The sequence below is a fragment of the Quercus lobata genome, chromosome 4, assembly GCF_001633185.2.
Source record: "Quercus lobata isolate SW786 chromosome 4, ValleyOak3.0 Primary Assembly, whole genome shotgun sequence".
NCBI lineage: Eukaryota > Viridiplantae > Streptophyta > Magnoliopsida > Fagales > Fagaceae > Quercus > Quercus lobata.
Window position 1 is genome coordinate 48045 of NC_044907.1, and position 21396 is coordinate 69440.

General features: G+C 36.6%; 1 protein-coding gene and 1 pseudogene across 1 annotated transcript; both read left to right on the forward strand.

Annotated features, from left to right (window-relative positions):
- Positions 1 to 1412: 1412 nt before the first annotated feature.
- On the forward strand, positions 1413 to 3306 carry LOC115987698 (annotated as a pseudogene).
- An 11133-nt stretch (positions 3307 to 14439) lies between these two features.
- On the forward strand, positions 14440 to 20051 carry LOC115983632 (rho GTPase-activating protein gacJ-like). The gene is made up of 7 exons (XM_031106361.1): positions 14440 to 15041; positions 15819 to 15868; positions 15955 to 16027; positions 17105 to 17182; positions 18509 to 18622; positions 19412 to 19491; positions 19576 to 20051. Exons 1-7 carry the CDS (start codon positions 14544 to 14546, stop codon positions 19682 to 19684), a joined length of 1002 nt encoding a protein of 333 aa, XP_030962221.1. The 5' UTR covers positions 14440 to 14543; the 3' UTR covers positions 19685 to 20051.
- The last annotated feature ends 1345 nt before the right edge of the window (positions 20052 to 21396 follow it).

The following is a 21396-nucleotide window of genomic DNA, read 5'->3' on the forward strand; positions in this document are numbered from 1 at the left end:
AAATTGTGAAATTTGTTGTGTCATTATTAGATATATTGATAAATAGTTCTAAGATCTCGCAAATTGGATTGATTTACCTATTTGATGGAACTCCTTGTTTATAAAGTTGAACAACAAAGCTTACCATAAATTCAACCACTTAACGTCAAAAAATAGGACAAACCAAAATTGCATTCAAAAGGTTAATACCTATTGTAGGGACATGATTAGGGGCCCAAGCCCAAAATGTATGGAGTCTTGGTCCAATGAGCCCAATACAATGAATTTGTAGAGTATGGGTCAAAGAACTAGGTCCTAATGAATTAGGCAACGACTAATGTTGAATTAAAAGACAATCAAGCATAAATAAGAGATATTGGTGTCAATGGATTTTTAGTCCGAGGAGGCCAAAGTTATTGTATACTGATCACAGTTGGATATTAAGATAGTTTAGTATGCCACAGTGTTCTCTCTCTGTTTTTCACGATCCCCTTCTCATGGGGGTTCTTCCACATTATATAGCTCATTTCTAATCATCTGGACCCTACACTTGTTGATCATCTAGATCCTCACTTGAGTACTCATCCCATCAGACACCCTTTTCAGCCTTTTGTGAGTTGTGATATCTAAAGCAACACTGTTCAGAAGTCCTCTCCACATTAATGCAGCAAAAAAAGTAACTGTAGCGAATTTAATGAGGTGGTAGCAGTTTTTCCTTAGATATTTCGAGTTTCCTTTCCTCTCACATGTTCATGGGGTGTATTTCAATTGTTAGAGTACATACTTTGACTACATTCGTTGTGTCCAATGAGGAATTCCTCCTCGGATCTCCTTCCCTTCATCTCACGCTGATGAGACTTTTACTGGGAATTATTTAATAGTTATCTCCTCCTCCTGGAACTTGTTAGTGTCCTTGGACAAGACCCAAGGCCCAATACATTATTTTGGGCCCTAGTCCCTACACCTATCATTATTAGAATAAACTTTTTTTCTTTTGCTGAATAACCAAAAAAAAAAAACAAAAAAACTTTATAAAGAGAGAACAATAGAGGTATCACCTCTTTCCAGAGGTTGGTTAATTTCACATGATAAATAGACCTCTTTCATATGATATATGCAAAACTCCTTTCATAGTACCCAAATTGTCATAAAATAAAAACATACAAATGTCTACATGAGGACTGTAAAAAAACAATTAAATCCTAGTCAAGATCTGAACCCTTTTCTAATTAAAGCGTCCGTGCATTTGTTTGCTTTATGGAAACACAGTAATTCATTTTCAATTGAAGAATTTGATTTATGAGAGTCTTTGCAATCCAAAATGAGAAAATCATAAAAGAAGATATCACACCCAAGGCTTTCCTCTTTTCATATTCATCCAGTGAGCATGGTCCACAAAATCTACTGGTCCAAACTTTTAGCTTGGTTCAGACATGGGAGCAAGGAATGGTAGTTTTCTAGGGGGTCTTTGGTAGAGTAGTTTGAGAATTGTTGTTTGGAGTTTTTGAAAATGCGTGTGGGTGAAAAAGTGTGTGAAAATGTGTGTAATGTTGTTTAAAATGTGAAAATGTAAGTTTGAACTCACTCACCAAATAGGCCCTTGAATCTTTATTAGGGGTTGGAATCAGAGGTAGTGGGATCCTTCAAAGTTCCAGATAAGGAGAGAGATGGGCTCAATTTGAAGCCTTCAATAGCGCTCTACATCTTCTTGATTCCAACAATATATAACAGACAAAACAAGGCACACCCAAATGCACCTCCCACTCCCATTCCTTAGTCAATCATCCTCTACTAAGAGACAAACATACCCCCGATATTTTCATCGAAAAAATGTTCTTACATGGACAGCACTATCTTTTGCTCTTCTTATTGAGTCTAAGAGTCCATAACTCACAGACTCTCACAGTCGGTGAGATTGATGATGCACATTGCCCAAACAAAGGAAAAAGAAATGAAAAATAGAAAGAAAAAAATGGGAACTTATGAAGAAGATAACAAACAAACAAGATTATTCTAGCAGAAGTTGAATCCATGGATTTCCAGCAGGACTATGCCCCAATGTAGGGGTAGGTGGGCACATTAGCGGTGGTGGTTTTGGTAATTCTCCCATAACGTAAACTATTAACAAATTAATTGTGATTTCAATTATTTAACCATTATTCTAATGCTTCCTTCACGTGCCAATTTTCTCGAGTTTTGAATGACATTTATTTTGTTTAATCACCATTCTAACAGGTACCTTGTTGAGGAAGTATGGCCTTGCAGCAAATAATGTCCTAGATGCTTACCTAATAGATGCTAATGGGAAAATTATGGATAGAGAAGCAATGGGAGAGGATTTGTTTTGGGCTATTAGAGGGGGTGGTGGAGCAAGCTTTGGAGTCATACTTTCTTGGAAAATCAAGTTGGTTAGAGTTTCCCCAACAGTGACAACTTTCAATATTAAGAAAACACTTGAGCACGGTGCCACCAAGCTTGCCAGCAAGTGGCAGTACATTTCAGATAAGCTACATGAAGATCTCTTTTATTAGAGTCATCATTCAAAATGTGGGAAATGGGACTCAAAACGACAGTCCAAACTTCCTTTAATTCATTATTTCTTGGAGGAATTGATAGACTAGTCCCATTGATGAAAGAAAGCTTCCCAGAGTTGGGACTTCAAGCTAAAAATTGCACTGAAATGAATTGGATATAGTCTTTCCTTTTTTTGAATGGATTTCAAACAAGTGATCCCTTAGAAGTCCTGCTTGATAGAAAAACCATCTATAAGGACTTCTTAAAGGCAAAATCTGACTTTGTCAAGGAACCCATATCAGAAATTGGACTAGAAGGGATATGGGAATGGTTTTTTAAAGAAGAGAGAGTATTTATGATAATAAATCCTTATGGGGGACGAATGAATGAGATTTCAGAATCTGACATACCTTTTTCGCATAGGAAAGGTAATTTGTATAACATACAGTATCTAGTTTGGTGGGACGTGAATGGGATTAAGGCATCTAACAAGCATGTACATTGGATAAGAATGCTTTACAAGTACATGAAGCCTTATGTGTCAAAGTTTCCTAGGGCTGCTTATCTTAACTATAGGGATCTTGATTTAGGTACCAACAAAGAGAGCAATGTTAGCTACTTAGAAGCAAGAGTTTGGGGTCTAAAATACTTCAAGGGTAACTTCAAGAGACTGGCCTAGGTGAAGAGCAAGGTCGATCCAAAAAATTTCTTCAGAAATGAACAGAGTATACCACTCCTTCTAGAAAGTGGTGCAGATTAAGTAGCTGAACATATATATTTGTATAAAAGAAAATTAGTCTCAGATTTGTGGGCATTTGTTATTACATTGCATACAAATCAAAGCTTAAATATACAGAGTGAAATCAAAATGCAAAACCGATTGTTCTTCAACTTCAACCAACTAAGATAATCAATATTGAATGATGAAAGTTTTCAAACATTTATGAAATATCGTAGCATCTATGTAACTGAAAAAATTGTATTTTTTTTTTATACTATCTCAGTCAATCATCACTGTTGCTCCACCCTCCAGCCACTTTCCCTCTCCTCCAGTTAAACCCTCCAGCTTATGGTTAATGTGGGTGGATTGGTTTTGATATAGAAATTTTGTTTTTTAAGTTGAGACAGTTTTCTTTTCATTTGTGGTCGAGAATCGAGGTCTTCTGCTTCACTCCACCATAGAATATTAAAGTTGTTCATTGAATTTGGCTGGTGCAAAATTGCACGAGTTTAGTTTGAAATCTTTAAGGTTGAGATGTCAATGTTTACTTTTTTAAGATGTATTGTTTTTTTCTAAAATTTTGACATTTTTTGAATAGGTTTTTTAAGGTTCCTTCTTTGGTGATTTTTCTAAATTAAAATATTTTCAATTCTCCCACTTTTCTATCATTCCAACCTTTCAACCAAACAGAGCCTAACTTTCATTTATAACAATGAAACGATGATCCCAATATGCTTTCTTTGCAACAATTAAAATTAATTGTAGAATATGCTTTCTATAAATGATTTGGCATTGTCAACCAACTTAGACTCTCAACTCTCAAGTACTTATTTTGACTTTTGAAATTTGAAATCCTATAAGCTAGAACTCTGGAAGTTAATGGGGAAGTAAGAAACAATGATAGATCTCCAGATGATTTTGGTTTCTTCTTGGATATCTGTGATGGAGTTGCTTTCCCAAATGGGTTGCTAGCATCATCTGAGACCCGTGATGATGACACAAAGCAAGAAGAGATGGCCAATAAGAGTCCATTTTGAGCTTTATCTTGTTGACTAAATGGCCCTTGGAAGGTGAAAAGAGTCAATATCAAGTTAGCCATGGTGTTACTCTTTGCTAACACACGCCAAATTTTATTTCATGTTAATAGAGTGTTATTTATTATCAATCCATAAATTAAGTCATCCTTTATGTATAATTTAAAAATACAAAAATTTCAAAATTTAAATATTTATAGATGAGATATCTATTGATCTTTTATTATCTTTGGATTTATCAAAGTACACATCTAATAAAAAAATCATTGAATTGTGTAACATTGTCAAAACTCAGAAGTTATACCACATTTGTGTCTATTTGGGAACAACTTATCTAGGTTTTTGCTAAATATTTTTTGATGAAAGTGTGTTGAAGTATACTTGAACATTAAAAAAATTGAAAAAGTGAGAAAAAAAGAAAATGAGGTTTTAAAAAGTTGTACATAAAGGTTAAAAGGTAAAAGCTAAAACTTAAAAGTAATGCCAAACTCATTTGTAATTTTTTTTTTGCTGAATAAATCACCCATAATTTTAACCCAACTCTTGATATATTATATATTTTCATACATATGACACTAGTCACTAGTATTATATCTATGCTAAGCATGGGTTAATATAAAATTATTTTCAAATTAGTATTTTCTTAATGAATGGTGCACATGATGTGTTTGTTATCGAATGATATTAAGGCCATTAATGTGTGGCTTTGAACTAGTATTCACCATCTTAGATATACCAATTGATATAATAATACCTATGCTTTCTTTTGAGAATATTAAGTATTTAAAAAATACCTATGCTTTCCCATCAGATTTTTTTTTATACATTCAAGCATTCCTTGAAGCTGAGGCAATAGGTTGTCGTGTCCTTGCCTTATATTCACAATGACAATAAATCATCTGCAGTTCTGATCAGCTTCATCATGCTAGCCCTAGTGACTAAAGCATTGAAAAATTGGCTATGCATTATCATCGTATAAGTGAACATTATTTATACTGTGAACTTCAAAATCAACTGGCTCAAATAGTGTTGATAAGTTACAAGTTTAGGATCTCAAGCTTGCCATACCCCGTTGCTCTAGAAATGATTAGTAATGAGTCTTCAAATACTTCTAACTTGATGGCATCATGACTACAAACTACTCATATCCCATTTCCAACTAAATTTGTTGTCTAACTAATATATAAGTGGTTTTGAAATTCGGACCGGACCGTACGATCGAACCAAAATGGGGAATAAAGAAAGAGATGAAGACTGAGAAGTAAATGTAGAGAAGAAAAGCAAAAGACTAGAAGAAGCTATCAGATTTGGATTGCTTGGGAAAAACATGATAGTGAGAAAGAGTTGGCTTTTTCATTATTTGTTTAAAGTTGTTTTCGGTTAATGTATGCCTTTAGAGACGTGTTCATTGCTCAATGAAATCTTACATCTCATGAGTTGAGAATTTTTTATTTCTTAAACCTAATTTACATTTTTTATATATATTATATTAAAGGATATATTTACTTGAAACTTGAAAGCATTATATAAAAAATAATAGGGTAAACTATATATTTGGTCCCTATCTTTTATAGCATATGTGGGGGCCAGTCAATCAACAGGCCCATTAAGGTCAGGATTGTTGGGCCTGTGGCCCATCTGAGGATGCATATCCATCCGAGGAGGCCAAGTCAGGTCATAAGGGTGATTACCGAGGGGGGATGGTAGTCAATATCACGAAAGTGGAGTTCCGTATTCGTCCGAGGATGCCATACTCCTCGGCAGTATGCGTCTGAGGACGATCAGGACGCGGTCTTATTACAACCGGACCTCGGAATTATGTCACCACTGAAGATGGGATAACAGACCAAGGGTAAGAAGGAAAAGGCAAACAAATATCTATAACTACAGCTACCTCCGCATTAATTACCTCTCAACCAACTCTCTGACCGCATTAATGTGGAGGTGATACCTGAACAGTAAGGAGGCAGCCTTACAGCTGCCCATAGGAAGTTCCAGGAGGTGTTAGATGGGACAGAAAGAAATCCCCCGAACCCAACCTACACGTGTGTGGTGAGGATGGAACACAGAGGGTGGTATATAAACTGAAAGAAGAACATGCCAGAAGGGGGGATCGGAACATAAGAGAAAAAAAAGAAAGCACAGATAGAGGAAGAAGAACGTAAAAAAGCAAAAGGATTGTATCGATTATGAAAACAAAACGATTGTTGCGCCATCTCTGAGCCTTCAATATATGTAAGGGTGAATCTTTTCATTTCACAAAAGTTAATCTAGTTCTTAACACCCACGCTCTACAAATTATATTGTTTGGGCCTATTTACGTGCGAACCCAGTATCATTTTGGGTCGTTACAAATCGTGTTCTTACAGCATATGTTAATTTGGTCTCTAACCTTTCAATTGTATCAATTTGGTCTCTAACCTTTTAATGTCGTGTTAATTTAGTCCTTATTGTTATATTTTGGATGAAAATTGATGACATGTCAAACAATCAAAATAAAATTATAGCGTGTTGTCACATCAACGAAAGCTAATATTTTATTTTGACCATTAATTGCATTATCAATTTTCATCCAAAAAATAATAATAATGACTAAATTGACACGGTGCTGAAAGGTTAGGGACCAATTTGACACAATTGAAAAGTTAGGGACCAAATTGAAATATGGTGTATAGAATAGGGACCAAATATGTAGTTTACCCAAAGTAATAATAGTAAAACATACCAATATAATAAGTAAATCTTTGTATTTTTTATTTTTATTTTTTGGAGAATCAAAACATAAAGTCATTATATCTATAATCTTAAATGATTAATTGTAATTTTAATGTAATGTTTTATGCTTTGTTATTATTATTTTTATTTAATAGTTGTGATAATGTACTTGAAAATTATTTAATATTTTTAAATCAAGATTGCTCATTTTTATAGTTTTTTCTTATTATTTGTTTTAATTTTATTATTAAATGATTTATGACGTCATCATGGTTCAACCTTGACCCAATCCTAAAAACCTTGAATCTTTCTATTTTCTGGTTCAATGAACAGTTTGGGTTTCAAAACCAAATTAATAACTTCTAGCACCTTCTTGTTTCATAGAACAAAATTTTCTTCATGATGTACTTTAGGGTTTTCGTATTTAATAAAATTCACTTATTTCCCATAAATAAATAAAAAAATTTCTAGCACCATTTGTATAATATTACTTGCTAATGTGAAATCTTTCCTATTTTCTAAAAAATTAATTAATGAGATCCATTCACAAAATAAGCAATGTGCTATTTAAGTTTACTGGATGCCCTAAGCCAAGGTACAAATTGATGATACAATTTGTGGGGTTAGAAAATTTATGACCCCAGCCCATTTTGTATTAAGGCCCAAGACCCGAGCCGAGGTGGGATATAGCCAAGGACATATAATAAAAGTCCAAGTAACCTTAAGACATAGCCGATGATGACTCTATCCTCGACATCCCCGAGGTCCTCCTGAAAGAAAGGGTAAGAACGGTATAGAAACAGTTTTAGGAAAAACCTAAAATATCTGCGTTGATAGACGAAGGACCCCTGGACAGTATGGCGACAAAGGACGAAGGGAAAACTGCCATTACTGCCATTGAATACTCTGCACCTGACAGAACCATGCTCTTCAGCTTTTACAACCACCTCCAACCACTTTGGGCATGGGCTGATGGGACAAGTATCAGTCCTGGAAAGTCGAACCTACACGTGGACGTAGGATAAGGGATACAGGCTAATATAAAAGGAGAAGCAAGCAATCCGGAAAAGAGGCTGGAAAAAAAAAGGCTAAAAACCAGAGCCTCCCGGGCCGAACCAAGGAGAAAAACTTCTCGAGCAAGCATAGTTTATTTCCGTATAAACACCACAACTAACCATCGTCCAGTGACCAAGGCTTAGCCTTTTAAACCCATGCTCTATAAATTATATTGTTTGGACCCTTAACGTGCGAACCCAATACTATTTTGGGGCCGTCACGAACTGAGTCCTTACAATTGGCGTCGTCTGTGGGAAAGGCTTGTGTGTTAACACAAGCGGTGGATCAATAAAGTCCCCCTATCATTTCCAATAGCCTGTTGTAGTGTCCTAACATAAAGTTCCACTAAGGGCTACATTTCTTCAATAGGGGCTACGCTTCGAAGCGTCAGTAACGCGAATGGTTCTAGGGGCTTGGCCGAGGAGCTAATCACCCCAAACCAATGTCCCACAACTTGGCTGAGGGGCTAATCTCTCCAAACTTAATAAAAAAGCTAAGTTTTGGACAGAACCAAGATATTGCATGGTCCTCGGACTCAAACTTATGGAGAAACCAATTACTTAAAAAGCTAAGTTTTGGACATAACCAAGGTATTGCATGGTCCTCGGACTCAAACCTATGGGGAAACCAACTACTTAAAAAAGCTATGTTTTGGACAGAATCAAGGTATTGCATGGTCCTCGAACTCAAACCTATGGGAAAACCAACTACTTAAAAAGCTAAGTTTTGGACAGAACCAAGGTATTGCATGGTCCTCGGACTCAAACCTATAGGGAAATCAACTACTTAAGAAAGCTAAGTTTTGGACAGAACCAAGGTATTGCATGGTCCTCGGACTCAAACCTATGGGGAAACCAACTACTTAAAAAAGCTAAGTTTTGGACAGAACCAAGGTATTGCGTGGTCCTACCGTTTAAGGGGAATTCTAGATTGCTCAGACCTACGGGAAGATTATTCGCTAAAAGTCGAGTTAAGTCCTAGACAGAGTGAGGATCCCAACCTGTCCTCAGATTCTCAGTTCTAAGGGAACTAGTGAAAATGAGCGTTTAAGTTCGGTACGATCGTACCTTGGTCCTCGGACCGGGTGCTAGAAAAGACTAAGGCTATGAAGGTCATTAGGAAGGTGGCAAAGCACCCTAGTACTTGGCGACCCGCATGGACAGTTCATTTTGGGTTACCCATCCTCGGATGATTACGTCCTGCACAGCACCGAGCATTCAGCCATCATCTCAATTAGTTTGGGGTATGCAACCCTTTTTCAGGTCGGCATTATTATGCCGGATAGTTTCAATAAGCTCAGAATAATATCTTTTTCTTAATAAGGATTTCTGCCATAGATATCGTTTTTTCAGGTCGGCATTATTATGTGGGATAGTTTCAATAAGTTCAAAATAATATCTTTTTCTTAATAAGGGTTCCTGCCCTAGATATCGTTTTTTTTAGGTCGGCATTATTATGCCGGATAGTTTCAATAAGTTCAGAATAATATCTGTTTCTTAATAATGGTTTCTGCCCTAGATATCGTTTTTTCAGGTCGGCATTATTATGCCGGATAGTTTCAATAAGTTTAGAGTAATATCTTTTTCTTAATGAGGGTTTCTGCCTAAGCATCGTTCAGAATATAAAAATAAAAAGAAGTCATATGATAGCACATCTATTCACGGCATAACCATTGCAGAAAAGAAAGAATACATAGAATAAAATAATGTCAACTTTTATTAATTTAAAGAAGTAGTACAGCGTACAATGGGGGGCTTAAACAAGCCTATACATGAAGCTAATTACAAAAAAAAAAAAAAAAAAAAAAAAAAAAAAAAAAAAAACACCAATTCTTTCTAAACTCTGCTCCAGTAGCGACCATGTATAAGAGGGTGACCCCCTTTGATGGAAGAGGAGAAGAAGAGGAAGAAGTAAAAGCACCAGGATGGATCTGGTGATGGGAAAGAAGAAGAATGGGAGGCAAAATGAGGCACCAGTGAAGGAAGAGAGGAAGAAGCAGGGATACTTAGTCCCTGCGTCAGCCCTGACTCCTAACACGCTGATGCCATATTAGCTATGCTCATAGGAGAGCGGATGGTACTGATGATGAGCAACCCCAGCTCAGTTGCATCAAAAGCTTGATGCGATTAACTCCTGCTTCGGATTTTGGCTGAAGAAGGATGAGAAATATCTTGAGTCTCTGCCAACCCTGCCCTAACCTAGCCATCATAAGCTTCGGAGGGACACGGTGCTTTTGGAAAGGATGCGGTCTCTTCACCCCCATTTCTACCTCAGACATATCACACTATAAGGTTTGACTGTGCTGATAAGGAAAACTTTGAGCGAAGCTGAAGGTTTAAGACTTTAGAAAGATTAAAGGGTCTCTACATAAAGGAAGTAACCTCTTGCCTGGCTTTTTATATGGAAGGCAAGTTTGGTAGCATTTAATCCGTACAGATTCCCAAGGGGAGCAGTAAATGAGAATATATCCACTTAACTCCCCAACGCCGTCTATAACCGTCGGATCTGAATGGTCTCATAAAGGGAATTTATTAAAGACGCGCCTCGTACACTGAAATAGCAGGAGCGCATCGTGAGTAAATCTAGAAGAATGTCTCGTAACCCGGCGCATTTCCTAAGTAGATGAAGAGACACCAACATTAATGAAGGGCAGAGCTAAACGAACTGTAATAAAGGCTTGGCATCACCAAAACCCTCCTCTCAGACCAAGAGGTCGAACAGCAGGATTTTGAGAGGCTATTGTGGGGTCAGAGAATTTATGACCCCAGCCCATTTTGTATTAAGATCCAAGGCCCGAGCCGAGGTGGGATATAGCCGAGGACATATAATAAAAGTCCAAATAACCTTGAGACATAGCCGAGGATGACTCTGTCCTCGGCATCCCCGAGGTCCTCCTGAAAGAAAGGGTAAGAACGGTATAGAAACAGTTTTGAGAAAAGCCTAAAATATCTGCGTTGATAGACGAAGGACCCCTGGACAGTATGGCGACAAAGGACGAAGGGAAAACTGCCATTACTGCCATTGAATACTCTGCACCTGACAGAACCATGCTCTTCAACTTTTACAACCACCCCCAACCACTTTGGACATGGACTGATGGGACAAGTATCAGTTCTGGAAAGTCGAACCTACACGTGGACGTAGGATAAGGGATACAGGCTAATATAAAAGGAGAAGCAAACAATCCGGAAAAGAGGCTGGAAAAAAAGGGCTAAAAACCAGAGCCTCCCAGGCTGAACCGAGGAGAAAAACTTCTCGAGCAAGCATAGTTTATTTCCGTATGAACACCACGACTAACCATCGTCTGGTAACCAAGGCCTAACTTTTCAAACCCATGCTCTACAAATTATATTGTTTGAGCCCTGAACATGCGAACCCAATACTATTTTGGGGCCGTCACGAACTAAGTCCTTACACAATTTATTTGTAAATCAATAAAGTAATAGATTATTAGCTCTTTAATCCTAAACTTATTTTAATGTTATATCATACTAGAAATTATCTTATAAGCCTGTTTTATGGAGCAAGCCTCTTATAAACTTGCAAACCCCACAAGTACGAGATTCATAAATATGTGAGATGCCTACCCCATGAATTAGATGTACAAGATACCATCTCACCCAATTCAGTGCCCCTCCACGACTCTTTGAAAAATAGTTTTTTAAAGGCCAAAAAAAAAAAAAAAAACTTACAAAATATATGATTTTTAATAATTTTGATTTTTTTAAATGAAAATAAATAAAAATCATTTCAAAAAAACCTTATCTTGATGGTTGATAGGATGTGAAAATAGCTTCATTCTAAAACTGTATTTTCTTAAAATAATATTGGAGAAAATATTTAATAAAAGCATAAAACTATATTTTCCATTAAGGTATTTTTGGTTGGAGTGAAAACAGGGAGGATGAAAAATAGGAAGTGGAAAATTGCATTTTTCACTGTTTGGTTTAGAAGAGAAAACAAGAGAGACAAAAAATAAAGAGGAAAATTTTCTCTCCGGACCCACATTTTTTTATCCTCCCAATTTAAGAGGAAAATGGGGAGGAAAAAGTATTGAATGATATACTTTATACAAATACTCCCACTTTATTCATCTCACCTACCCTTCACTTTATGTAATAAGGGTATAATAATCAATTTATATAAACTACATTTTCTATCCTCTCACTTTTCTTTTCAACCAAATAAAAGAGTTTTCACCACCGCATACCCTTGGTGCGATGGTCACTCCACAAGTATAAGTACTTGTGGGGTGTGTGGGGTAAAGGCCAAAATTCAAGTCTCTAGGAGGGAGTTTCACACACATACACTTATATTAGACTAGATTAAAAATTCTATCTTGTATAAAAATAAAAAATAAAAGAGTTTTCCTCTCACCCACTTTTTCACCTTTCCAACCAAACACACATGAGGAAAAACTAAATATTTTATATCCTCTCACTTGTTGATGGCCATTTCGGAAGCCCAAGTGGAAGAGAGAAGCCCAACAACACGGACAGAAAGGAGTTGGCAAATGGATAGAAAACTCATTAAGTCCAAGGACAGGAATAATGGATCACAGGCCTATAAGATAAACAAATGGGTCTTGAAGAGGTAAATGGGCTTAAAGGAGCTCGAAAAGAGAGAAAAAGCAAACCATGGACAGTATATGATGTGAAAAAGTGAGAATGGGTCGCGGCAGACCCAAAATTATGAAAGCAAAGTAAGTAAGGGGTTGATAGCAAGCTCACAAACCCCAAGGATGAGAACTAACGTAATTGGGCTGGGAAAGCCCATAGAATTCAGTAAAAGCTCATGGTAATGCGAAGTTAGGAAAATGGCTGAGGAAGCCCAAGGAAAGCAAACGGGCCCGGGACGCCCAAGGGAAAACAAATGGGACACAAGAGCCCACTAGTGATGTAACACAAAAACCAATGGCCTTGCTGAGCCATTAGGAGAAGAATAAATGGCAGGCCTAGAGAGGTCTTGCCAAATTGAAACAAAACAACTTCGCAGCAGGAATGATAAGAGTGGTATGGCAGGAGATAGTAGCAGGAAAAATGGTGGGCTGAAGAAAAAGTAAAGTCTACCATCAAGCAAGGCCTAGCCCCGAATAGGGCAAGTTATAAAGGAAAGGGAAACCAAAAAATGGTCAAGAACAGATGGCAGACTGTGCAGACCAACCATGGCAGACGTATGAGCAGCAGACAGATTTTGGACATACATGGAAGAGAGGCACGTGTAAAAGGCACGTGTAAGGCCCAGACCTCACCAGCCTGTACCCAGCCAATACAGGACATGGTGAGGTTATGGGTCAAAGGTAAGAAGGCATGGTTTGGCGGTGGGGAGAGGAGAAAACCTATTTTGAGATTCCTGCTAGGGCTCTTTTGGGGGAAGTGTCCTGCTGGGATGAGATACCACCCAAAGGGGTAAAGCTGAGTTGAAACCACTAGGTGTATGCCATGAGGAATAGGGAGAGAGAAGACAACCACACTGTAGCAGGAAAGGGTACCACGACAGACAAACAAACAAAATAGTGATGGGGAGTGGCTCACAGTTGGACCAGTGGTGGTCGGCAAGTATACTCAGACCAGATAAAGGTGGTTAAGGGTTAAAATAGTAAAATCTGGTCATGGTAGGCACTATAAAGAAGCCCTTGTCGTGTACAGGAATGAGAACATAATAAGAACCACGGTACTGAAAAACTTGAAAGTCAAGAAATAAAAACAAGGATTAAGAAAGAAAAAAAGATAAGAAAAAGGGAGAATATTAGAAAAATGAAAGAAAAAGATAGAGAGTTAGAATGTCAGACATGCACTAATAGGTTGATTCCCTCTCTTTCTTTCAAAGTCTTGCTCTCTGCCGGAAACGAAAAGTGCTCCTGTGTACTAACCATTCAGGTCCACTTCCCTCAAAGTGATTAATTTTCACGGCAAGATCATCCTGAGAGATTATTCACTTTGAGAAGAAGTGTTCTTTCCTCTCTGGTTTTGGTTCTGCGGATCAGATTTGATTTTATTATTATCATTGTATCTGCCTGCCGCAACTCATTTGAAACAGTTCTGCCCGCTGTAACCGTGCTCTTGGCAGATGAGGTATAGTTTGTGCGCAAGTCGGACCAAGTTGAGTTGCAGTTGGACCAGTCTCAGCTCCCTTACTCAGAACATTCGGGCCCAATACTGCAGGAGGCAGCCCGGCCCACTTTAACCACAAAAAGGCCCACTACACCACTTTTCCATCTTTCCATTAATTTTCTATCCTTTCACTTTTCCACTCCTCCAACTAGACAATCCAACCAGACAACCAAACATAACCTTAATCTTTGTAATTTATTTGAATCTTTCCCCACCCAAAAAAAAAGAAAAAAGGAAAAAAGAAAATTGAAACCATGCCGCGGGCTCCAAACGTCTAGGACAGATCTATCAAAATCAAAAGCACCTCTCTCTCTCTCTCTCTCTCTCTCTCAAATTTTCAAAAACCCCTATTTATTGGAACTTTTACCTCTCACCACAATCCCCCGCCATCACTTGCCGCCACACACCACCATGGCCTTGGATCCCCAACCCACTCCCACCACCACCACCACAACACCAACCACCACAACCACCACCACCACCACACGTCCTCTCACAAACATAAACACAAACACATCCCCTGCACAACCCGCAAGACCCGTGTATGTTCAAAGCCCACATCCCCAGCACCACCAGCACCACCAAATCCCCCATTTGTACCCACAAGTCCGATCCCCAAACCCCGCCCAACAAGGAATCCTCTACCCTGTTGCCTCCTCTGGCCGTGGCTTCATTCCCAAACCACCTCTTCAAAACTCTGTCACTGTTGCCACCAACAACAATGTTACAACAGCAGCAACTACTACAAGTGGTGTTGGTGTTGGGTACCCCACTCGGCCTTTGGTCTCTTATCCTCAAGTCCATGTGATGAGGCCTCCTCTTCACCACTTACACCAGCAACACCCAACTTCTCAGCTCCCCTCTGCTACAAACCCCATCAAGGGCATTCCTATCTCTACGCACCAAAAGGTCCCAGCTTTTTTTCTTTTTGGGGGTTTTTTGCTTAATGGGTTTTGACTGTTTGGTAAAGAAATTTGATGGGTTGGTGTGGGTTTTCTTTGAATTTTGTTTGTTTTGTATGTTCAATTGGGGTTTATGCGTGATAGGTGTTGTCTGTTTCTTCAAAACATATGGAAAACTTTGATGGGTTGCTTTTGGTTTCTCATTTTTTGTTTGTTTTCTATGTTCAATTTGGGATTTTTTGTGAAGGGTTGCTTTGGATTTCTCGTATTTTGTTTGTTTTCTTTGTTGAATTGGGGTTTATGCTTGATGGGTAAGGCTTTTTTTAATCAAAATTATATCAACAAAATTTGTGGCTAGCTTTGGGTTCTCATAGTTTGTCTGTTTTCTATGTTCAATTGGGATTTTTTTTTTGATGGGTAGAGTGTTTATATAAAAAATGTATGAGCAGCTTTAATGGGTTGCTTCTGGTTTTTAGTATTTTGTTTGTTTCTGCTTTCAATTGGGGGTTATGAGTGATGGGTAGGGTGTCATTATCAAAATGAATTCTGCAAATTGTGTGGTTTGCTCTTAGTTTATCATTATTTGTTTGTTTTCTGTGTTAAATTGGGATTTTTGCTTGATGGGCACTAATTCGATATTTTCATCTTTGAGCGCATTCATGAGCTCCATAAGCGTTAGATAAGCTTGTTTTTCATGCTGACATTGGCATGGTCAGACATTGGAATTCAGTGGCAATAGATAAAAACAATTCTGCAGATATTGATTGTCTTCTCCTCGTTTTAGGTTGCTCCTCCAACTTCAGTTTCTGACTATAATGGCTATAAGGATCCCAGGTAACTTCTTTATAAGATAGCATCATTTTTCTTTCATTAATGCATATATGTACAGTTTAATTTATCTCTTGTGGTGCTTTATGTAGGGACAAAAGTATGGATGCTTTCTCTAGAGGCAAAACTGTAGACGAGTCTTTGTACACGATCAGAGATCGAAAAGTAAGCATATGATTTTTTTTTTTTTGGTTGATTGGATATGCATCATGCATGCAGAAGAAATCTGCATGACTTGATTCACTATCACTGAAAATAGCTACATGAGATATTGGTTTTTCAATTGTTCAAAAACTTTGGTTATGTTGTTCAAAGAATGCATTTTATTTACTAATTGTGGGATGCAAGATGCATGTGCAATGGGTTGATAAGAAAATTACCCTGTGTAATTTGAATTACATTTGTCCCTATCCCCTTTCCAAAAAGAAAAAGAAGCAAAAACTCTGTAAGAACTTATCTCATTGCTTGGGTTGTTTCTATTCCCTGTTACATCTCTGGCCACCAAAGGTGAGCTGAGTAGGTTTGTTTAAAATCAATATAAAATTTTAACTTTCACAGTTCTGAACTTACAAAAGAAAAGGAGAAAAAACACATGTTGATAAACAGAGAGAGAAGCACATGACGCTTCCCAAAAAAAGGAAAATCAATATGAGGGAAGTTAAAGAAGGGAATAGAGTTTTGGACATTTAGTGAGACATGAGATATAGAGGCTGAAGCAACTTCCTGTAATAGCTAGAAGGGGAAAGGATTTTGTTTACAGAATTTCTATTTTCATTGTTTAGAATAGATGGAATCGTTAAAGTGTTTGGATTTTGTTTGGAAGGAAACCTGCTCTACTTATCTTCTGCTAAATTTTTTTGGAATTGGCTGAACTAGATTTAGCTAAAGAGGAGTATTCATTTTGAACCCTTGTTTGATTTTATTTTGGAAAAAAACCATCAATATTAATATAAATCTGGCTTTATATTCAAATATCATTCATTGCGAATCAGGAGATAGAAATATATTTAATGCTGTCCTATTGCCATCCCTATCGCACTCGATTTCCTCACCATCCAAAACTATAAAGCAGATACGAAGAGAGATAAAAAAATCTTATGTTAGTGTCTATTATATTTTTGTTCATTTGGAGTGTTAATCGTTTTAAATTTTTGGTGTACTGTTTATTATAACTAAAATGTCGACTTGAATTAACATTTTGACCTTTCGTCATGATACATTTGTTGCTGCTTATGTTTGTAGGTCAATATAACACCAGATGCTTCTCTATATGCACTTTGCCGATCATGGTTGAGGAATGGTATCTCTGAAGAATTTCAGGTTTGCATAATTTTGGATGGGAATTTTTCTTATAATGCATTTGGAGTATGCTGTGTTTTTCATTCGCTTTTATGTCAATGTTATTACTTGTAAGCAATCTGTGTGTAGATTCTTAATGTAGGTATCAACTTTTACATGTTAATCTTATGTATTAAAACAAATTTTGCATGTGCAGATTCTCTTTATGCAATTTTATTTTTGTTTTGCTTTTATGCTAATGCCAGTTTCTTATTAATCAATATTTACGTATTGACATGTGCATGTGCATCATTAGCTAAGAATATAGGCGGTAATGTAATGTCAATTTATTGCATATTTGATTTCAAAGAGCTTATACAGATATGTGAGTATAAGCTTTTATGCCATTGTAGTTTTGTCCAAATATTTTTCCCACTTTTTACTCCAATTTGGAGAGATTGTATTTTGAAGTGGGGGAAGAGAAAACTTGTGGGCCCCACCACTCCCCCTTTCAACCAAACAGTGAAAACTGTCATTTTTCACCATATTTTCCATCCTTCCTGTTTTCACCCCAACCAAACATACCCTAAAGCTTTTTTGTTGTTGTTCTCTTTTTTGAGTATATTCAATAAAGTTCTATACTCTCTCTCTCTCTCTCTCTCTCTCTCTCTCTCTCTCTCTCTCTATATATATATATATATATATATATATCATTCAGACCTATCTAGTCTTATTTTCTGTTCAGTACAGCCATTTCCCCACTATCTAAACTCGCATTTTTTGTTGTCATCCTCTTTTCTTCGTAATGCATTTTAACTTGAATCAGATCACACCTTATTGTTGTGGGCTCATTTATGGGCACAGTGTGTGCCTTCTAACATAATTTTGAAGATGCTGCTGAAATGGTTGACAGTTTCAGCTTTCTTTGAGAATAAAAAATTATAGTACATGTTTTCACTTTAACTCATTTTCTAGTTTATAATTCTACTATATGTGTATGATCACGTCTCCCCTGCTGTTTCTAACTCTCATCTTGGTACCTAGTGGATTTCTAGCATGTAATGGTAGATGATTTAAGTTGATGATCAATATAAATCCTTTAGTTGAACCTTCATCAATGTTGTTGTTGAAGAATATCAAGAGTGTTTTAAGGAACTCCTCTCAATAACTTTTGTATTAGCAGTTCAGTGAAGCTGGCGATCAACTGAATTTTTGTGATTTCCTTGTAACTGCTTTTAAGAACATTGTTACACCAATTCAATTAAAGTTTATGTGGATTGTGCTCTTTGGTTTACTTTTCATCAGTTGGGCCTTAAAAGTTGGTTGCATGAGTTAATGCTTTGTAAATTTATTTTTCCCAATTGGCAGCCACAATATGGGGATGTTGTGAGGCCTTTCCCAAAACCTTTGCCTATATCCACTGCAAGCACTCATCCGTCAAAGAAAAAGGAAGGCGAAGAAGAAGAAGGAGAAGATGAGGAGGTTGGCTTATCTGATCATTATTATCATCATCTTTATAATTATAATTGTTATTTTTATCGTTTTCTATATAATCATTGTTTTTAACAACAAAAGAACTATTAGTATTATTGTCATAACAATAATGGGGTTTCCTTGAAATGAAAATGCCGTAGTGATCATTGTTATTGATGATCAATTATCTATTTCTGTTTATGTATTTATTTGGTATGGTGGGTTATTAGATGAGCCCTGAATCCTTTAACCATAATTTTGTTTTGGGGGCATCCCATAAAAATGCCACTGATATCATGATATGATGTACTTCATGTTTTAAACTGAGGATAAAGCTGTATTTTCAATTGCAGATTAGTGAGATGATTTTGAACTTATTTATATTTAACAATTTAATGACAAGTTGACGTAGATTTATGAAAAATTATATAGTTCTATTTAATACGTATATGTTACAGAGTTGAATATGTATGTTACTGAATCTTCAGTCTTTTTTGGATGTTTAAGACTTTGGTGTGTTTGGGCCCAGCTTATCTGCCAAAAGCTTTTTGCTTTTTGTCTCAGCTTTTTTTGCAAGTAATCTAACTTTTAGTTTTTTTGGAAATAAGATATATATATATATATATTTTGATAAACACTACGAAAATATGCTACTAGAAATAAGCTGCTAAACAGTACAGGCTTAGGAACTTAAGTGAGGCTCTGTTCTTATTTATCCATTTTCTAAACCTAAAATTCTGTTAAGTGTAGATACACATCTGCCTCCTTCAACACTAACTTGATTGATTCTGCTTTCAGGGTGACAAATCTTTTGAGGATTTATCACCGAAAGATCTGTTAAAGAGACATGTTAAGCATGCTAAAAAGGTTCGAGCACGGTAAGTTTCTCTATTCCCTATGGTGTTGGTACCATTTTTTTGTAATTGCAACAAATAACATAGCTATTTAATGTTTTGCTGTAGATTAAGGGAAGAGCGGTTACGACGAATTGCGAGGTATAAGAGTAGGCTTGCTCTTCTCCTTCCTCCCCTTGTAGAACAGTTCAGAAATGATACAGCTGCTAGAAACTGATGCACTTTGAACACACATTATTGTCAACATTGGGGTATCCTCATAAGATGCATGCAAAGGCTATAGATCAGTGTTTCAGGAATGACTAGAAAGTGAAAGTACTCAAATTTGCTGGCAGGCTTTGATGATCAAGATTCAAGCCAGACGATAGGAAAACCATTAGTGTCATATGCTTATGAATATACATAGAAATGTTGTCTTTGGTAAAAATTTTGCAAACCAGAGTGCAAAAATTGTTCTCTTCTGTGTAATTAATTAAATTTTTGTTCAAAGATGTTTTCTACTTCCTCAGAAACCCCTAGTCATTTGGTAGTAACATAGTTTGTCTTCTCTTGACGATTATAAATTTAAGTGCTGAGCTTTTGTTTGTTTTGTTGTGTGTTTTTTTTCCTCTTGAATAAAGCAAGGGGGTGACTATCCAAGGTTACCCTACTTGGGTGTGGGACTATATATGGAATCGATGTTTGAATGGTCTAGATGGACTGTGTATGCGTGTGCGCACGTGTTTAAACTCGAGTTCTCCTATGGGAGAATTGTGTCATAAGGATTTTAGCCTCCTTGAGTGCTGTGTAGTGAAGAATTTCATTTCAGTCTCTAATCATTTGGTGAGTTATAGAAAGTCTGTTATTATAGATTCATGTTCGGAAGTAGTACAATTCTTTGGTCCCAAAGCAAGAGGCCTTGATTCATCCACAGATCTAACTAATTTAACGACTAACCTTTGAAGAAGATGCTTACCCTCTTCCTAATGCAAAAACAACATATTGACTCCTCAATAATGGAATCATGGCAATTTCCAATCAAATCAGGTTAATCCCCGTTATAAAATGGGGAGAAGCTTAAACAAAAAACCATCAATGCACTTATCATATACTCGTCTGTCCCTTTAGAAACCATCCCATCATCCAAGTACCATGGTGAATATCTAAGAAACCATGTTCATGTTCTCTTCTTTGTTCTATCCTAGCTTTCATCTTTTGTTATAAAAAATGACTATCAATTCGTCTATTATAAGTTAGATCAATTCATCAATTATAAGTTAGTGCCACAAAATATAAAATATCTTTATACGCTTGTGAGGGACGCGCTCTATAAGATAAGCATATAAGTTGCTGTCTTTAATAAGATAAGTATATAAGTTACTGTCTCTAATAGAGAAATTTATAACTACATAAAAAAATAGATTTTTATGGTTTTATAAAGAAGATTTGTACCCCTCAAAGTGAAATTTTCTCCCTATTCATAACTGATTTACATATTTATTCACTAATATGTGATTTGCTCTTGAAAATGGCATCAGGTGCATAGATTTCTAGAGAGTTCTTAACCTTGGAGTTGACCCTTCCTTAAACTGTTCCAAAAGTCAGCCAATCCCGTTGTGACAAAGTCTAGGAAAAGTATCCAAGCAAACGAAAACTCACGAAGCTCGAACGTTAAATGCTAAGGCCGTTTGGTACCCATTTTGAATATATTTTTGAACATTTTAAATAATATTACACATATTTTCACACACTTTTCGACCTACACATATATCAAAAATACCCAAATAACATTATTCAAATTCTCCTACCAAATTTTTCACCTACACATATATCAAAAATACCCAAACAATATTATTCAAATTCTCCAACCAAACACCCCCTAAATAGTGTCCGGATTGGGATTGCAATTCACCCAAGTGCCTCACCGTTTTTTTTTTAAACTTTTTTATC